A 21,180-nucleotide genomic window follows, 5' to 3' on the forward strand; every position below is an offset into this window, starting at 1 on the left:
TTAGTTTTCTTGTCTTTTTTTAGTTTTGAATTTTCTTTTAAGTTTTTAATTTAAAAATTCAAAAGATAAAATCGTAGCTGTGATAACATTAATACAATTTAAGAAAGATTTGTAATAATTTTTTAATTTATTTTATTCTCACCAATAAAATAATATTATTCTAATTAAAAGACTATGTCTAAAGTAATATATACTTTAGAACAAGTCAATGCCATATTTATTACTTCTAGTTTAGTTACTGTTTTATTTGTTGTCAAGTCTAATAGTTTTAAAAATTTCTCATTTCATGTTTAGTTTTATTTTTTGATGTTTCTCACGTCATTCACAAATACTATTTTGATGCATCACTTTTTATTAATAATAGAAAAGTATAAAAATATACTTTTTTTTAATATGAATTAAAATAATAATAAACTATTTATAATATAACGTTGCATTAACTCCAAGTAGCATATATAGATAAACATTATCATAAATAAAACATATAACTTAAGGCCATAACTTAATATAACAAATAAATAGTTATGATTTAATATTTTAAAAAGTTTAATAAACCCCATAGATCATAATATTGTTTTGCATAAAGAGACTAAGCTAATTATATGTTATTACAAATATTAAAAGTTAAAATGCATATGACTTTATATATTTAAATGTAGACAAAACAGAGGTGTATTAAAAATTAAAATGCATATGACTTTATATAATTGTTGTGATTTTTTATTATTAAAGTGTATTTGAATGAAATTATAATATTATGATTAATGTAGTATTTTTAATTTAAATGACATTTTAAAATTTATATTGGACTAATTATATTTTATTTATTATTTTATTATAAAACAGTTATTTGATTTTTTTTTGTGATTAAACAGTTATTTTGATTGAATCACGAAAATTTGTTGAACTAAAAAACTAATAAATATAAATCAATAATTAAAACAGTTTAATTTAAAAAAGAAGACGGTACCTATAAATTATCCCACAGATGTAACAAATTAGTGTTTATCAAGAGTACGTGGAGTACGTATTTTATTCTCTTAACAAATTTATTCTATAAAATTAAACATTACTATTACTACATAAATAAATAACATAAACAGCACAATAATTCTGTAAATACAAAATTTTATTTACATATTATATTACAATTTCTTGATAAAAAGGTGGTGAATCAAAACCCTGCAATATACACAAAACAACAAAAAAATGTTCCTGCAGAGTTAGGCTATTCAATTTTTTTGTAATGAATTTCACTTAACAAAATTCACAAGTCAAAAACTCAGTCCAACTATGTATAAAGCTGAGCTTGTGTAATAACAGAGCCAAAACACTATATTCTTTTAAGCCATAAAATGTTTAAGTCCGAAAAAAAAAGCCCATAATATCTGTAAATCTATATCAATTTACCTTTGTACCATAGTGTGACCAAACACTTTCTTCAAGAGGAATTCACTCTTTTCATCATCATCATCATACACTTTCTTCAACACGAACCAACACTCTCATCCGCCATGGCATCATCATCATCATCGGAGATTTCAAAATGGAGCTCCAATCCATCGCTGGTAGACAAAGATAGACGATCAACCAAGCTATAAAATATTAGTTAAGGATAAATCAAGTAAGTTACTGCGCTGACGTAAATCTGTATCAACTTACTATAGTGTGGTCCAATAAGAATATGTTTAAATTTAACTTTTAGATGGGAGTACAAATTGAAAAAAGAGATTATATTGAATAAGAGTACATAAGAGTACATATAATTCTTTATATTGATATTTTTATGTCCTTAGATAATACCAATCATATTTTTCTTCTAATTAAATAAAAAACACCAAAACATATATCAACAAAAAAAATAAATAATATACTAACAAAAAAATTATCATATTCTCATAATTTGAAGACTATACTAGTACAAAAATTTCAAAAAAAATACCAAAACAATTTAAAAGACATTAAAGATATAAAAAAGTTTGAAATAAAAAAAATAGCTGAATGTATACAAAATAAAGTATATAAAATTGGAGTAGAATTTGACTTTGAAATGGGAGTACCGAACCGGGTTTATATTAAATAAGAGTACACATAATTCTTTATATTGGTATCTTTATGTCCTTAGCCAATTTTACTCATATTTTTCTTCAAATTAAATAAAAAATATCAAAACATATGCCAACAGAAAAAATAAATAATATACTAAAAAAATATCATATTTTTATGAATGAAAAATACACCAGTATAGAAATTTTAAAAAAATACCAAAATAATTTAAAAGACATTAAAGACAAAAAAATTTGAAATTAAAAAAAATAAATTTTATATTATTTAATATTCTAATTTAATTTACAAAAATAGTAAAAATTTTATATAAGTCAAACAAAATTTTATGGACCTCTTTTACCTTGAATAAAAAAAACTAGCGGCAAGTAAACAATTAGTAAAAAATAATTGGCAAAGTCAGATAATTATAAAGAAATCAAATTTAATCGAATACAATAAATCAGGTTCAAGTGTCCTGTTAGTATTTCTTCGTGCTTTGCTAGGGGTTCTTAACATCGCCCATAGGGTTTCACCAACACAATTGATAATTACAATCACAATACACCAAACATTTTCTCATTCTTTATTCTATCAGTATGAATACATTAGGAGGTAATCAACAACATATAGTAGAAGAAGACAAGGAGAACACAGAGGAGGTGGTGGTGCTTGAAGAGGAAGACATCTCTGAAGGTTTGCACGCATGCCTAAAGAATTTGAATGGGAGAATATTTGCTGATCGCACCTTTTCAATAGGCACAATGGAAGGGGCTATGACTGCAATATGGGATAGACCGGAAGGATTGAGAGTCGTAGACAAAGGCAAGAATCAATTTCAGTTCTTTTTTTATAAGGATACAGACGTTGCACGAGTTGAACGAGGTTTCCCTTGGCTATTTAAGAACTTTATCCTCCATGTTGTGAGATGGAAGGAAAATCCGATGGAAGGCAAAAATGCTATATCTACTTTTTCAATTTGGGTCCAAATATGGGGCTTGCCAGAACAGTTTAAAACAATTGAAGTTGGACGTAAACTTGGTATGAAGATTGGAAGCGTTGGTGATGTTGGATTATATGAGGTGCGAGGGAAAGAAACTCGAATCATTAAAGCCAATGTGGAGATAGAAGGGGATAGGAGGTTGAGGGATTCGATGAAGATCACTAGACCAAATCAAAAATTGATCGAAGTAGGGCTTCGATATGAAAGGCTAGGAACATTTTGCACCTACTGCGCGCTTCTAGGACATGATTCCAAACATTGTCAACAGCTGTTGGATGACTCTGCGAGTGACGGTATTAGAGAAGAAGCTATTGGAGAATGGGTGAAGGCAGATCAAGTAGGAAGGAGGATTGAGAGTAAATCGAATTCAAACTCGTCTTATGCCAGAGCTCCTGGTTCTTCCACCCCTAAACCAAGGAAGAAACCAGCTCCCTCTTGGCTACTGGAGAATTTTGCTGATTTAAATATAAAAGGGGATAAGGAACAGGTGAGGAAGACCACCACTCATAATTTAATGACTGCAGAGGAAGGGAATGGTTTCCTAGCAGACGCTTGGAAGGCTCCGGCGGGTACCGTTACAAGTGATATTCTGCAGGACAGACCCATCCCAATGAATAGTGAAAAGAATATGATTACTATGAGCGAGGCTAAGGAGGACAGAGGAGGAAAGCAAAGTATCAAACAATTTGCTAGGCAAATGGGGAGCCATGGAGAGACCTACACTATCTATAAAAGGGGGTATATTGGTAAGGAGAATAGTGGCAGCTCAAAGAAGCCCTGTTTGGAGGAAGCCTCAGGTGGTAATAAGGAGGTGGAGGGTGCCAGCCGTCAATTGGCACCCAAAACCTCATGAAGATCTTAAGTTGGAACTGTCGGGGTTTGGGGAGACCCCTGACAGTCCAAAACCTTAAAGGGATATGTCGATCCCACTCCCCCGAGGTGGTATTCATTTGTGAAACTAAGAATCAACCTCGAATGGTGGAAAGGACGCTACGGGTATGCAGGTTTGAGTCTTGGAGAATTGTGAGCCTGATTGGGGTAGCGGGAGGTTTAGTCTTGGCTTGGAAGGAAGGGGTGAAAGTGCAAATCGTCTCGGAGAAAGAGTACTACATTGCTCTCACGGTCAAAGACTTGTCTAATAGACTGAATTGGGATTTAATTGGTGTTTATCTTAACACAAATGAACAAGTTAGGGCTGGTCAATTCCATGAGCTGTCAGCTACTATACAGCAAATGCAAAATGAAATGATTGTGATGGGAGATTTCAATGCCATTGCTAGTCAGGAGGAGAAAAGGGGTGGAGGGTTGAAATCTTGGTCCTCTATTTCAGATTTTAATAACTTTATTGATGGAAGTAGCTTGATGGATCTTGGTATGGTGGGTAGGAATTTCACTTGGTCCAATAAAAGGAGAGGAGAAGAGCAGATTTTAGAAAGACTAGACCGTATTTTGGTATGCAACAGCTGGCTGCACATGTTTCCTACTAATACAGTGACTATGATGCAGGAAAATGGATCTGATCATGCCCTTTTATTATTGAATACCAGTCCTCAAGTTGAGAGATCTAAACGCAGGTTTAAGTTCCAACAGAGGTGGTGTGGGGTCGAGGCGGTTAGAGGGGTTATTACCGAGGCATAGAACTACTATGTTGAAAGTTCAGCGATGTTTGTTTTAGCTCAAAAACTGAAACTCTGCAGACATCGTCTTGTGCAATGGCAGCAAACATCCAAATCCAACTCTAAAGCTGAAATAGAGGAGATTCTCAAAAAAATAGAAGAGCTTAGAGAGACAGGAATTAATGGAGGAATTGAGGTTGAGGAGCTGGAAAACATGCTGGAGAACGCTTATGGTAGGGAGGAGAGCTACTGGAAAGAGAAGTCTCGGATAAAATGGCTGAAGGAAGGGGATAAGAACACTAAATTCTTCCACCAATCATTTCAATCTCGGGTTCGGCGTAATAAAATCTGGAAATTAGAACGGAATGATCGGAGCTTTGCTACCTCTCGAGCTGATATAGCCTTAGTTGCAGAAGACTATTTTAGAGATATATTTTCTTCTACCAACTCAACTGATCCGGAGGGAGAATTTGAAGACTTTCTTCCCAAAGTTTCTTCAGCCATGAATAGAAGATTACTACGGCCAGTTTCTCTAGATGAAGTCAAACGGGCTGTGTTTAGTGTGCACTCTGAAAGTGCACCCGGTGATGATGGGTTCACAGCAAAGTTCTTCCATTATTACTGGGACATTGTGACTGGGGATGTGTTTCGAGCGGTGAGAAGCTTCTTTATTGGAGGTAGGATACTTAGAAGTTTCAACCACACACAGATCTGTTTAATCCCAAAGGTTTCGAATGCTATAAACATGACACAGGTCAGGCCGATTAGCTTATCCTCTGTGGTTTATAAATTTATTTCTAAAGTGATTGTTCATCGGCTACAGAGTATCATGAATAAACTAATTAGTCCTAATCAAAGTGCTTTCTTAAAAGGAAGACTAATTAGTGATAATATACTTATAGCTCATGAATGTATGCATTACTTGAAAACCAAGAAGACGGGCTTGAATACTGAAATGGCCGTAAAGCTTGATATGAGTAAGGCCTACGATAGAGTGGAATGACATCTTTTATGGTTCATGCTTCGAAAGTTAGGATTTGATCCTAGATGGATAGGTTGGATTCAGGAGGTGGTGACTACAGTTTCTTACTCTGTTGTTGTTGAAGGTCAACCCCGTTTTTTTTAAGCCAAATAGAGGAATCCGACAAGGAGACCCTCTATCACCGTATCTTTTTCTATTTTGTGCAGAAGGTTTATCCTTTCTGCTGAACAAGGCAGAGCAAAACCGTCTTATCTCTGGTATCCAGATCAATAGAAGATGCCCTCCTATCAATCATCTACTCTTCGCAGACGACTCTATCCTATTTAGTAGGGCCTCGGAGGACGGCTGTTATAATATCCTGAAGATCCTTACTCTATATGAAAGCTTTAGTGGTCAGAAAGTAAACTTATCTAAATCAGCTGTGTTTTTTAGCAATAATACCCCGGGGAAAATGAGAACCGCCTTGGCTAACAGGCTCAACATTAGACACATAGGAGCACAGGACAAGTATTTGGGGCTCCCTTCAACGGTTAATCGGTCGAAGAAAGAGACATTTGGGGCTATTAAAGAAAAAGTGAGAGAAAAGATCCAGGGGTGGAAACGACATTTACTATCTACATCAGGTAGACATGTACTAATTAAGGCAGTCGGGGAGGCCATTCCTATTTACACACTCTCTTACTTCAGGCTTCCAGATACGTTAATTTGCGAGATTCACAGTATTCTCACCCAATTTTGGTGGGGGCAAAAAGGAACAGAAAGAAAGATGGCGTGGATTAGTTGGGACACCATGTCTAGACCAAAGAAGGAGGGTGGCCTTGGTTTTAAAGACCTGCGAGCTCAGAACCTAGCGCTACTTGCTAAACAATGCTGGAAACTAGCTACACAACCTCAATCATTATTGTCCAAAATTTTCAAAGGCAAGTACTACCGTTACAGCAATATCATGAGAGCAGAGACAGGAAACCAACCTTCTTGGGGCTGGAGAAGTCTCTTGGAGGGCCGCAAAGTTCTAGAAAAAGGCATATGTTGGAGGGTAGGCAATGGGAACAGCATTCGCGTTTCCCAGGATCCATGGGTAGCTACATCCCAATCTTTCCTTGTCTCACACAGCTCAGTCATCAGCAATCAGAATTTAGAAGTACCATGGGTGAATGAGCTAATCATGCCTAGCAAACAATAGAACCTAGAATTAATCAACAGTATTTTCTCTTCAGACATGGCTAATCGTATTTCACTAATAAAAATTGAGGAAGGTGATGATCATCTATTTTGGGCCAGAACCAAAAGCGAAAAATACGAAGTCAGCTCAGGCTACCAAATTGCCTACCTGTTCTATCATTCTCCAATTGATTATTGCCCCGAATTGATGCAGCACAAAGCCACATGGGTGGAGCTCTGGAAAATGCCCCTACTTCCAAAAATCAAGTTTTTTCTCTGGCGATGTTTGCACGAGAAGCTCCTGGTTCTGGAGAACCTCCACCGTTGCATCCATACAATATCCCCTCTCTGTAGGCGCTGCAATCTCAGCCCAGAAACCATTAGTCACTGTTTATTCTTCTGCCAAAAATCAAAGGAGGCCTGGGATAGAAGTTCATTATCTGGGTTAGTTTGTGGAGATGGGTCCTTCTCCTTCTGGCGAACGTGGTTGGAAAATGTAGACAAGCTCAAGAGGCGGAGAAGCAACAGCCGTGACTTTCAGATGTTGGCGATTATGTGTTGGCAAATCTGGAAATCAAAGAACCGGCTCATCTTTGAACATGATTCTGAAGGAATAGAACAAATTCTTACTTCAACTAGCAACCTTCTTCAAGACATGCAAGGCCACGTACCTTAATTTTCTACTGGAATGTTTCATCTTCTTTTTTCTAAGCTTTTGCGTTTTTACTCGTTAAAGAGCTTTTGGGAGATCCCCAATTCCTATACTGCTGTCCTAGGAATGGACAATATCTATTTTATCCAATTGAATAAAATACTTTACTTTTGAAAAAAAAAAAGAATACAATAAATCAGAATTCAAAAGATTATTATCTGAAAATACTATGTTTTTTATTAAAAATATTTTTATTATTTTTAACTAAAAAAGATGAAATACAAAAAATATTATTTTTAATTTTGTATTGTTTTTTAAAAATGTTTTCGTTAAAAATATTTTTAAAATGTTCAATTAATGATATTTTCATATGAAAAAAAATGCCCAAACCAATCAGTCCCTTAATATTCAATAATAATAGTAAGAATCTAATCATCAATGCAAATTTTGTACATCTATTAAAATATAACATTTATATTTTTTATTAATAGTAATTTTGTGGATTAAAGTATATGACAGCTAAATCTTAATAATAATTAAAAAACAAAAAATTTGCTGACATGAAGCATTCATTTAACCAGCCTAGTATAATTAGAATATTCCATTATGAATCAAATAGTTATAGTTTCATTTTCTTCTTGAATATATAAACATAAACATCTAAAAACAGTACTAACTAGTAGAGCTATCATATATCTCAATTAACAAATGGATGATGATTTCTTACAATGATGATAAACTGGCATACTACAAAAATGAGTGCCACAATTTTAACAAGATGTTTTGGCTTTATTACAGACAAACTAACACCGGTTTTTTTTATATATACATCTCCACATTCATGAAAATAGACTCAATTCAATTAATTAAACATTGTTGAAGCTTCCGTGTTCTTTAATTATATGATTAACAAAAGACCAAGTGATGCACAGACCAACGAATACCAAAACTATCCATATAAATAATGAATTTGTGGTATTTATTTTAACATTTTAATTTATTTTCCTTAAATGTTGAGTCTGCCCAACTCAGCTTGCAATGTCTATATGATAGTAATACGTTATTTAAGGAGTTAACCTTTTAAGAGAATGCATTTGTATTTCTTTAACTTATTTTTTAAAAAATCCTTGAATTTCCCAAGAAAAAAATCCTTTTTATTATCATTTTTTTTTTCACAATATTAATTGCCCCAAGCAACCACAGAACCACTGATTAATAATGTCTTATACTACTATATATCTTTTTTTATATTTATCTTATTTTAAAGAATATAATTTGCAAAAAAACATAAAAATAAATACATAAAGAAGAATATTAAAAGGGTATAAAAAATATGCATAAATAAATAAAGAAGAACTCTCTACACGAATATAAATAAATATACTAAATTCATGAGTAGAGTAGTTTTATTAAATTTGTAAAATAAAGTTTAACTTAACCCATTCGTCTCTATCTCTTGTTTATACAACATGACTATGTGTACATAAAAAAAATCAATATTCAACAATATCTTTGAAAATAGATATAAAAAAAGAAAAAAAAATAAAAAATAAAAATAAAAAATTAAGAAAAAAAAAGATGATTCACTAAATTATCTAGTTGATTTTTTTAGTACGATTAATTCATCAAAAGTGAACCAGATCTTCTGGGATCCGTAATATTAATCTTCCAATGTTGATCAGGCAAACCTAATTTGGAAGCTTTTCTTCTCTCCCAATTGAGGTTTGTACGACGTCGTTTTGTGAGCCTACACATGCGTTGAAGTTTTTTGTCCATTTGGTCATGCAGCTTCCACCACTTATGATGTGCCACGTCACTAGCATACACCCTTTGGTCCTCAACGTCCCAATTGCAATCATAGTCCCTATAACAATACCATGGCTTTAATCCAAGGTAGTGTATTGAGTATAGCTTTGGTGGCTCTGCCCCAAATAGATGGTTCTTCTTGCTTGCTTCTAATGTTGTGTTGGCCCAAAAATTCTTCAAGTAGTTCACCCTCCTTGGTAACCTGTTTTCATTAAATATATTCATACAAAATTTAATTAATTAATTAATTTATAAAACTCTAAGTGTACGATATTCTTAATTTTTTGGTATACAAAAAGTTTAGCTAGCTTCAACTAAAGTTACATTGTAAGAGTCATGATGCACGTCTAGACCAGATGAATCACTTAAGCCTTCAACATTAATACTAGCTAATTATTTATATAAAACTGTCTTTGTATAATAAAAATAATAGTTTAAAATTTTTAGACGATAATTTAGTTAAATATGTCAAAAAATTTTAAATTTTTTATTTATTTTAAAAAAATATTAGTATTTAATAATCATAATTTTGATATGTTACTTTTTTTTTTTTCGTGAAAATAGATAAGGTTATGGAGAAAAACCTGTGCCACCAGACAAAAATCTCGTTAAGGAAACCTTGGTCACCACCATTATATGAAACAATATCATATCTACTCTCCATCAGCACATTAAATGTGCAATTTGAAGGCTCAATCACCATAATCCCAGAATTAAATATACTCTGATCATTCCCAGTGGCCGACATTTGTGGAAAATGAAACAGAACATCAAGGTTCCTCAAAACAACAATGTCAGCATCAATAAAAATAACCTTGTCATAGTCTGTTAACTGCCACAACCGAAATTTACTGTAGTTGTACTCGTTGTAGGAGTGTTTCTCCGCCTTTGGGTTTCTGATCCGAGTTATGATTCGGATCTTCCACCCAGAGGCGGAGAGCGCGCGACGCTTTGCAACAGAGATGGAGTTGTCAAGAAGGAGGATTAGGTCACGCTCGGTTCCCGTTCGGAGGAGGCTTTGTGCCAGTATTATTGCGCCACACACATAGTCGTCGGAGGAGTGAAGCACTGTAGCGTACGCCTCACGTTTTGTTTTTGCATTCTTTGTAACCATTTTTTGAATCTTCGACGTGTCATACACTTTGTCAATCCCTATAAGCCAAAAGCATATTATTTTAGAAAAAAAATGGTAATTTTAAGTGGACATTCAATTACGTATCGTAGTATTAACAAAAATAACTATATTTTATATTGACTGCGTGAATAGTTATCTAAAATAATATATATGATTAGATGACTTTATAATACTATTAAGATAAAAATTCAGGTGAAGTCAAATTTGAGAGTTTTTAGATGAAAATTTAGTCAAATCAGTCAAATCATCTGACAGCTTTCAAGTATCAACTTTACGTGAAGTCAACTACACCTGAATTTTCACCTACTATTAATGCATCAAACTTAAACTCATGCATTCAATTCAATGTTTAAAACAAAGCATAATTTTTTTAAGGGAAGTGCTAGGTAAACAATGACCATCTTGAACAATATGAACAACTACCAATTAAATAAAAGCACATTACACCTCCAAATTAACCATCTAAATCTTAATATTAAAATAATCATCTGTACACCTAATGAAATGAACATCTGATATATCTATTGTTCACATTATTTAATATTTTTATTGTCTATCTATACTTTTTTTTTAATTTAGAGAAAAATAAAAAAGTAACATTTAGTAAAAGTGATACGTACTAGCCTACTAGGGAGACATACAAACAAAAACAAAGTTATATTTGCTACTAACTAGTTTTACTTTAAAAAGGGTTAGGAAGCCATCAATTATAGTGGTTAGCTTAGTTCATCAGATTAGGAAGAAAAGGATGCAGTAGGTTAGTTGTTGTTTAGTGACACATTATAGTAACTTTAATGAGAGAATTTCAGATATATATAAAGATTAATTATTATATCACTTGAAGGTCATTTGGTATTTTGGAAATTTTAATTATCAATAGCGTGAGTCAGCCAAAACAAAATAATAATGTGTGTGGGTCTAACCATCCTCCAGTTCCCTAACCAAAAGGTAATTAACTAACAACTTTGATAGAAAGATGTTGATAAATTGCAATGCAAACAATCGAACGAAATTGACTCTACAAAGCTTTATCTTTACGCTAGTTCACTATATGAAATTTTTTGAAATGCTGAAAAAAAAATGTGATGCCTTAATGGGATTTATGTATAAATCACTTATTCACATCCTCTAATGGTTATAAATCAATCTTTATGTGTTTTGAAATTGACTCGTGTTCTTTTAACTGTTAATTTTGTATCCTGCTTCACACAATGGACGCAAATAAATGTTTTCGTTGAAAACTGTCTTGATAACTTATTTCTTAGCTTAAAAAAAAAATTATAATAAATCAAACAAATGCTAATTAGAATTATTCTTCCGTCAACAAACTTTTATAAACTAATATTAAGTGCTAGACTCTAAAAGAACCAGAAGAAAATTTATTGTTTATATGCTTAGAGGAGTACTACGCTTCTCCAATTGGCATAATAATCTTCACCATATATATATATATAATAGACTATTCCACCTAATTTTTGTTTCCTATTATGTAATTTTTTTTAACTAGAAATAATGTGTGTAGTACAACATTATAACCTATCTGTCTTTTTAAACTTTATTTAAACGAAATTATTAGTTGTGAATGATGTGAGATATCAGCTAATTCAACAACTTCATGATCCTTGCATACAAAATAATGATAAATGTAATAAAGTATGAATGAGGTTGGTCACATCCACGTGTCAGTTATAAATAATAAGAAAAAGTTGAAATAGATGCCGCCAATAAAACAAGCAAGCGCCTGTAGCTCAGTGGATAGAGCGTCTGTTTCCTAAGCAGAAAGTCGTAGGTTCGACCCCTACCTGGCGCGATTTTTATATCCATATTCTTCATACAATTTTGTCATTCTAACGAATTAGTTTATATCTTTTTAGATACTTCATAATATTATTTATTTTTCATATAATTTTGTCAAACTAATGAAGACTGGAAGAGACTAAATTAAACTTTTATATTGTATTTAAAATAAAATATATTGAATTTAATTATATCTAAGTATCATATTTAATTTAAAATAAATATAAAAATAAAATTTTAGTATTTAGTCCTAGGAATTTTAGTTTTTTTCTATTTTTACTTTCTAAAGATATTAAATGAGCTAAAATTTTAATTTTAATATCTGATCATTAAATACAATACTAAATCTTAATTTTTTAATCTCAGTTATAGTCTTTAAAAACAAACATTCCTTTATAATTAATCGATTAAAATTCATAATTTTTTAGATATCTTATTATATTATCACTCGTATTTAAAAGTATCATGATCAGTTTTTAGAATATCTTATTATATTATTACTCATACGTGAAAGCACATACTTTAATTTGCCGAATAAAGGAAAAATATAATGTTTCTTTCTCCCTCTTTCTCTTTCCTTAACTAAATTGATGATTAACAATTGGCAGTGTTTAGAGTGCTTTCCATATAAAAAGAAATTTTACTATCAAGCTAGAGAGGAAAATAAAAGATATACAAGATTTAAGCCAATGGACGTTGGTCAAAGCCTAGCAATTTTTCAATAAAATTTAATTTTAATGTAGTGTCAATATAAAATCATTTTATACGTATATCTAATCACATAATATTACATTAACATAATATCACATTAGTAAAAATAATTATTTTTTATATTGACCGCAGAATAATCATCTAGAGAACGATTATAATTACACGATTGTGTAAAATATTCTACACTGTCAGTCTATCAGTATATCAAAATTATATTCTTTTTAATATATATATATATATATAAAGTTTCCTGAAAATAATGAGAAGTTTATTGTTAAAACTTTTGTTAGTAAGTGATAGTATTTCTTAACTTCTAGCTGAAGAAATGGCCAATGGACATTAACTTTGAACTTATTTAACTACTTAGCTTTCTTTCAAACCTTAGTAAACTTAAACTTTAACCATATTTCTATCTATGCAATTTACTCTTAGTAACTAAGAAGATGCATGATAATAAACTTTGAAGGTTAAAAATAAAAAATACATACATACCTTGTTCCCAAAGAGGCAAAGCCAACTTGCATGATCCAACAGGCAATGAAACCTTTTGCTCCAATCTCTTCAAATCAGGCTCATAGTACCACCAATCACCATCATTCTTAACCAAATCATTGCACCTAAAAATTTCCAACATTGGCCTACACTTGCTTAAAAAAACAACCTTAGTCTTCAATCTCCCATAATCCCTCTTACCCTTATTCTTCACAGCCAAATTTGCCACAATTAGATGAACTTGTAGCCTATAAACATTCCTACCCCACCCTTCTTTATTATTGTTGCATGGCAACTTCGCCACAATTATGTCCATGTTTTGATACACATTGAAATCCGGCATGGGAATATCTGGACAAGATGGAACATCGCTTTCTTCTTCTTCGTCGATCCATTCAGGGAACAAATCTGTCCAATTGAATTGGGAGGATACCTTCTCAAAGTGAATTGGGATGATTGTTTTTTCACCTTGCATGTTCCATTCACTAACATCATCTTCTTCTTCATCAAAGTTCACCATACCAATGTTCTTCACTCCTTTACCCATAATTTGATCAAAGAAACTAGGCTTCTCTATCTTCATTGCATTCTTCTTTGGCATCTTTGGTGCTTTCACTTGAGGCTCTTCCATCACCGCTTTCATTTTTATGCTTTTTTCTGCCTAAAAATATTTAAATTAATTATTTTAAAATTTATCTAAATACATAAATGTGATTAGATTAAGAAGACTATTAAACCACTCTTCCATCTTAACCCATGACAACAATAAAAAAGTCTCACCACCCACAAATTTAGTCTAACAGAATACACAAATTCAATTATAATTTTTTTAAGAAAAAAAATAAAAAGTGACAATTTTTGTTAAGAGTACAAGGCTCACCTTACCTTGTGATGGCATTCACGTAAGGAGCATTTGACAAGTGATGCTGCATTCTCAAAATAGATAGAAGAAGATGGACGAAATAGAAGTGTTGCATAAACTATGAGAAACATTGCAAGACAGAGCAAGTTGATTCTAATCACCAATGCTTTTTTTCTAGAAGGTGATGTTTTCAACACTTTTTGAAAACTTGATGAAACCTCCATCATCCTTAGGGAGCAACAAAAAAAAAATTAATGTTAGATGCAATAATAATCCCCCAAATGAGTACTTGACAATATATATGAAAAAACAATAAGTAATACCCCACTTCTAGTAGCTAATTAATCATGATGCTTAGTACAAGTAAGCAATGATTATATTATTTAGGGAGTTAGTAGTTGTTAATTAAGGCTACATTTGTTGTTAAAAACAGGACAAGATAAGATACTAATATAAAAGACAGAAATATAAAATTTTGTGTTTTTATATTTTGTTTCGTGATAAATTAAAATAAATTATGAAAATTTAATTTATTTTTAATTTTTTTCATCTAAAAAATTTGAGAAGAAAAATACAATAATAAAAAAATATAATTATAAAAAATTAACAAAAATAATAAAATAAATAATAAGTTGTGTCTTTTGTTAGTATTTTTATATATTTTTTGTTAAGATAGACACAAAATATACTAATTCAATATCTTTAAATACAATATCTCTGTCTATGTCACATTTGTTAAATACAATTTTGTGTTTTAGTATTTCTATCTTAGTGTTTCGTCTCTGTAAATAAACGTGGCCAGAAATAAATTAATTATGAGTAAATCATAAAACAAGATATGATGACCATGGCGGCCATATATTTTGTTCCATGTGTCCTTTTCTTGTTGGGGATTTTCCTTTTGCTATAGACAAATGAATTGCTTTAGTTATATTTTAGGTTGGTGGATGGCACCAAGAATATGAATTTGTGAACAAATTTCCAAAAAATGACCAAAATGTCATTATATGATGCTCTTGTCTACTAATCATTTTTGTACCATATCATAGGGATAGAGTAGTAAAAAAGCAAATTCTAATTTTATTATAAAATTGGTGCAATGGCGTTAAGGGCAGGTCCAACAACCTAATCGATCAGTTGCCATGTCAATTTCTCTATATATAATTGAAAGGTTATAATTATTTGTGCTCATGAACTAACATATATATGATAATAATAACAATAATATGAAAGATCTACCAATATTCTTCATATATAATTATGAACCACTTTTGGTTATATTATATATTTTGTACATTGCACGTCACAATAAAAATTATTTTCATGGCATGTTTTAATTTCCACACTGCTGGTACAACTAATTAAATATATGGAATGGTGAACTATCACAATTTTTGTCCCCATTATTTTTATCCTTTTGAGTTTTGATGATTAGACTAACTAGAGTGTGGGACGGACCAATGAACTCATATTTACATTGAAAATTTAATTATTAAGCAATTAAATTACCTAATTTGGTCAATGGTCAACTATGCAGGTGGAGTTAGTACATTATTTATGGATAAATAATGTGGCAAATCAATTGTTGTAGGTCTTTATTATTAATTAAGTAGAAAGCAAAAAAAGAAACGAGAAAAAAAAAAGAAAAGAACTTCATCAAGTAGAGAAATTCATTTCTACTTTATAAATTTAATATTGAATATGGGTTCTTCTAAATAAATAAATAAGAAGATTTTGTTATGTTCTATTATTTTTTATTTGTTTTTGCATGAACATAAATTCATTATATATATACAACAAAAGTGGATTTTGAAAAACAAACAATTATTCTATCAAGTATTTCCCCTGTGCAAATACAGCCACCCCTCACAAAAAAAAAAAAGAATTCAATCTCTTATTCTATTATTTAACTAAATTAAAGAATGCAATAACTAGCAGTTTAAGTGTAATTTTTATTATTAAAATGTCTTACTGAAAATCGTGATCATTTCATTTGACAATTATGTTATTTGAGGTTATATATATATCATGATAAGTTGCTACATCTTTTTTATAAAAGATAGATAAGATGCTAGATAGTCTATTACCATCAATAATTGTCATCCCTAATTTTAATCTTTGAGAATTGAGCTTCTTAGTTCTTACACAACAAACTTTTTTTTGTTACAAACTTCAATTCCTAGCAGATTGAATTTTCGGAATTGGGCAACCAATAACCTTTCACTCATCCTAACGACATTAATTGGGTGGAATAATTGTTGTTATTACCAAACTGAGAGCCCTAATTAATCCGTCGTACACAATACCAAATAAAACATCCTTAGATGAAAAAACTAAAAGTTGTAATCAATAATTTTTTTTAGGTTTTAAGGTTTATCTATCATTAAGATTACAAATGGAGAAAGTTTTTATTGAATATATACAAAATTTAAATTTTTAATATATTTGTTAAATTTGAAAAACTAACTTTAAGTGATAATCAAATATTATTAATTTTTATCAATTGGTTATATGATATTTTTGTTCGAGTGTAGTCCAAAGGACAAATAATCAAGGTCCATCAATACAAGTTCACACACTAAAACTTTGACCAACTCCAATTTAGCTATAGTAATAATCTGATGCAAAAATTGAATGGCTGAACTATGAGGAAGAAAGAAAACAAATAAATTCAAAGAAAAGATCCATATTCATTCGGTGAATCTTTCAAAATTCACTACTCAGAAATTTGAACCCCAAGTTTAATTCTTTTGAATTTTCTCTAACTTTTATCGAAAGCCAACATCTCTCTTTTCTCTCTTTTCTCTTTCATTCTATTACAATAAGTCACTAAACCAAAAAAGAAGAAAAGGAAAAGATCTGAGGCTAGGATTCGGCGAAGAACAAAAAGTTTGTTACTAAGTTCAAGCAAGTTTCAGGCCACAGCAAAAGAAAAGATTGCATCCGGTTAGAACATTTCAAAAGTTGATTTCCTCATTTAAGCTACACCAACAAATCATGAAAAAATGTGCTGAGCCTCAAACACAAATCAAGCAACCATGGAGATAGTGAAGTCAAACAAGCTTAGTGACAAGTTCACGGTCCAAAACAAAATTTGGGGCCAATTGAAAAGATTCCCGATCAAAATCAAAGAGAAAGATTCGGCCTTCTTTCTCTCTTTGTTCTGATGACGCTGCTACAAAATCTGATGCTAGAGAAGAAGATAGTAAAGAAGTTGAAATTGCTTCAATCTTGAAAGGTTCACTCTTCTATAATAAGGATGAACGGTCAAGGGTTGAAGGCAAGTGAGTGGAATAGAGCACTGGATTCAGTTCTCATAGCTACCTAAACTGTTCTAAGTTATTTTCCTTCATGGTTTTCATGTTGTAGTTCTTTTTCTCAGTTTAATCTGTTTGAGTCTTATTGAAAAAGACAAACATGGTGGGATTTGTAAGAAAAAGTAAATGAGAGAAAAAAATGTAGTGAGTTAAACTTAGAGAAAAAGCTATATAGTTATTTCATAAGTTCTTTGTATCTATTTCTGTTTTGTGTCATGATCCTGAGAGAATTTTCTTGCAAGTTGGGTTAACACTTTGCTGTTGAAAGCTAAGTCGAGTCCTACTCAAATTCAAATTGGGTTAGAATCTGAATTTGTCCCAAATAGAATTGGGTAGATCTTAGGGAGAATTGGTGATTGTAATACATTAAAAAAGAGTGAAATTCCGTCACAGTTGTAATGGAGACTGAATGTAGGCTACATTACACTGAGTAGCTGAACCAGAATACATCTGTGTGTAATTTTTTATTCTATGCTCTATCTTTGTTTCTGTAATTTAGGAGATGAAAAGAAAATGTCCTAATTCGACAGGAGACAAAAATAAAAATATCTCCTCAAGTTCTTTTAGTAAAATTAAATTAATAGTCAACAAAAAAGAGGTTAAGATTCACCCCTTCTCTTAGTTACTGATAACCATCGATATTTATTTTATATTTATTAAATAAAAAAATTTAAATTTTTTTTACTAATAATAAGCTTATTATGTGCCTTTATAGCACATTGCACATATTTATTAAATCCTATTTCTTATATATATTTTTTATTTCTAGCATTAAAAGTAAGAATTTAATGTCATATACAATTTTATATAAATAATTAATCGTGTATTGTTATCTTAATAAAATTACTAAAGTTTTTTAACTTGCTATTCAAAAAATCATCTAAACACAGAATCTAATCAATAGACTATACGTAATAAAAAGTTTATATATAATGCAAAAATCATTTTCTCAGTTACTCAATGATACAATTTATTAATTGACACTTCAAGGAAATTCAAGTGCATGCTGCAACAATTTGTTGTTTAATATTTGACCAAGTCAAAATGAGCTTTCAACTTGAAATATTCAGAATTGGACATGCGTATACTGCTATTTCAGAGAGAATAATCCTAACAAGTCCTAATATATAATAATTGAGAGAACATAGCCTTAGGGAATAAGATGGAATTTCATTCTTTATCTCCGAAAACAACTGCAAATAATAACACATTATTAACACCCACTTTTTTTTTTTGACAGAAGAAAACATATCATTCAAAGAAAAGTCAAACGGCACTTATAGATAATAGAGATAAATTAGATCTAAAATTAGAAAAGATGATTAGATAAATTCTATGCTGAACTATAAACTGAGAGTAAGCCCAATATTCGATTACAAAGAATCTTAACCAGTAGAAATATAGACAGATCTGAATCTCTATAATTTCTAAATCAACACTAAAAGTGATGCAACATGTTGAAAAATCTGTTCTTCTTCTCTGCTTAAAGCCGAATCCTCCTCTAGTCTGAAGATATTTTCATGAACAACAAGTGAACTTCAGTGTATACTCCAAGATCTGATAGATCTGTACCAACGTATCCACACTACCCATAAAGGGAAGACAATAAACTACCACAAAAGAAGAAAAAATACACTATATAGGGATATTAAAAAATAGAAATTAAAACAAATTAAAAGATAAAGAGAAAAACGAAGAGGAAGAAGCAAAGAATGTAAAGAAAGGATAAAAAGTTTGGGGAGAAAGAAAGTAAGAAGAGAAACAGAATTAAACAAAAAAAATTGAAAAAAATCCAAAAAAGAAAAAAAAGAGAGAGAATAGAGTAAGAAGAAGGAGGAGAAAGAGAAAAAGAGAAAAAAAAAAAGGGGGAGGGAGGCCACCACCTTACCAAGATAGCGGTGACGCGGCAGCCTCCCTCTTAGACTCCACAAAAATAAAAGGACTTCAACCCTAGGAGAGAGAAGAGAGACGGACAAAGGGGTTTTGCAGAACTTGTTATATTACTAATAACGTTTCTGATATTGTTAACACCCACTTTGATGATTGGACATTTGCATACTATTTGTTATGGATTCGTATTTATCTCTGAATCCAATAATAATGGTTTCCATGCATGCTTCGTTACTTTTTAAATTTTCTTCTTTTATTTTATGTTCATCAAGAACTAAAGACGCCGAGTTAATAAAGTTTTTTTTTAATTTAATTTTTTAAATATAAAAAATAAAAAAATTACACTAAAAAATTAATAAAATATTTGTATAATGTATACAATGAATTATTTATTTGACTTAATATGAGTTAAAAAATAAATATTCAAAATAAAATACTACTAATTTTTTAAACACAATACATTCATATATACTATCCAAAATAATTATTCGAATACCAGAAATAATAAACATATGATATTCTACTAAATCAAATATTCCTAAATCTCATTGTACAAACCAACTTGAGTTGGTCGACAAATTAGTTCTTAACCTATTAAATTGAAAATACTGTATACAACAAAAAAAAAATCATTATATACATTATACAAATACTCTATTACTTCTTTATATTTCCTCAAGTAAAACGATCCATCCCGTTTGAGGATCGTTAGTTCAGAAAAATCGAGTCGAGCCAATATTTCTTTTCGTTATAAAAATAGATCAACACTTTATTTTTTTTTATTTTGGCTCGCTATTCATAACAAAGAGTCAAAGACATGATTGATCTGAGTCTGTCAGTCCACCTGTTTGATAATTCTACTAATAAATTCTAATTTTATTTCATAATAAATTTTCTTACATTAATATTCTTTAGTTTTCATTTTGTGGTGCATATTTCACAAATCCTACGGAGTATGATTAATTTTATAAAAGAGAAAAAAATATATATATATACTATTTTGTGCGGTATATATATTTCTCATATGGTGAAATGTATGTTGCTTAGCTTCATAGCAATTTTTGCGGTTTGCTTGTAACTTTCACCTTTATTAGATACCAACTTGAAAATCCATTACATGTATGATACACGTGGTTAAAGAATTTAGGAGATATGATTAATAAAATCGTTTTTTTTTAATTCCTAGCAGAGTTAATTAGGAATTAATCTCGTGAATCGGATATAGATTCCAATGAATTACCATATATATAAATTATTAATGTATGTAGTGTTTATTTTTTCTGATGACTTGTTTATCCCTCCCTTTTATTATTAGAGTCATTTACAAGATAATATATAATAAGATATTACTAACGATAGATAAGATAATTGCCGCAAACTGATCTTATGAGAGAATCACACATAAGTTAATGGACCGGATGAGAATCAGAATAAATAAAGTAAATAAAACTTCACTAGCACAAAAGCTCAAGTAAATTAATTATCTTAACGAGTAGTTTAGATCATCTAAAATATAAAAAAATTAAAAAATAAATTATTTAGTGATGAGACTTATTTTTTTGATAAAAGTGATTAATTCAACAACAATAAATATACTCTTATTTTTCAATTTTACTCACTTATTAATGACCTAGAAAATAATTCTTGATTATTTGTATGGATCAAATTAAACCAATTACAAATATTTGAATCATTCTTTATATATATATATAT

General features: G+C 30.6%; 2 protein-coding genes and 1 non-coding gene across 4 annotated transcripts; 2 read left to right on the forward strand and 1 right to left on the reverse strand.

The window, feature by feature from the left end:
- The first annotated feature begins 4,708 nt into the window (after positions 1-4,708).
- On the forward strand, positions 4,709-6,827 carry LOC107495706 (uncharacterized). Its single transcript, XM_016116872.1, has 3 exons — positions 4,709-5,416; positions 5,693-5,768; positions 5,851-6,827. The coding sequence occupies exons 1-3, from the start codon at positions 4,709-4,711 to the stop codon at positions 6,825-6,827; spliced, it is 1,761 nt and encodes a 586-aa protein (XP_015972358.1).
- A 2,018-nt stretch (positions 6,828-8,845) lies between these two features.
- Positions 8,846-14,503, reverse strand: LOC107495893 (UDP-glucuronate:xylan alpha-glucuronosyltransferase 2). 2 transcript variants are annotated; one of them, XM_016117107.3, is made up of 4 exons: positions 14,284-14,503; positions 13,399-14,059; positions 9,848-10,415; positions 8,846-9,465 (listed from the first exon to the last, which is right to left on the reverse strand). In XM_016117107.3, exons 1-4 carry the CDS (start codon positions 14,485-14,487, stop codon positions 9,075-9,077), a joined length of 1,824 nt encoding a protein of 607 aa, XP_015972593.1. In that variant the 5' UTR covers positions 14,488-14,503; the 3' UTR covers positions 8,846-9,074. The 2 variants fall into 2 exon arrangements, with proteins under 2 accessions (XP_015972593.1, XP_015972595.1); XM_016117109.3 differs by having other exon boundaries at positions 14,279-14,424.
- On the forward strand, positions 12,136-12,208 carry TRNAR-CCU (transfer RNA arginine (anticodon CCU)). The gene has a single exon. It is a non-coding gene; the product is annotated as a tRNA-Arg (tRNA).
- Positions 14,504-21,180: the final 6,677 nt, after the last annotated feature.

The sequence above is a fragment of the Arachis duranensis genome, chromosome 6, assembly GCF_000817695.3.
Source record: "Arachis duranensis cultivar V14167 chromosome 6, aradu.V14167.gnm2.J7QH, whole genome shotgun sequence".
NCBI lineage: Eukaryota > Viridiplantae > Streptophyta > Magnoliopsida > Fabales > Fabaceae > Arachis > Arachis duranensis.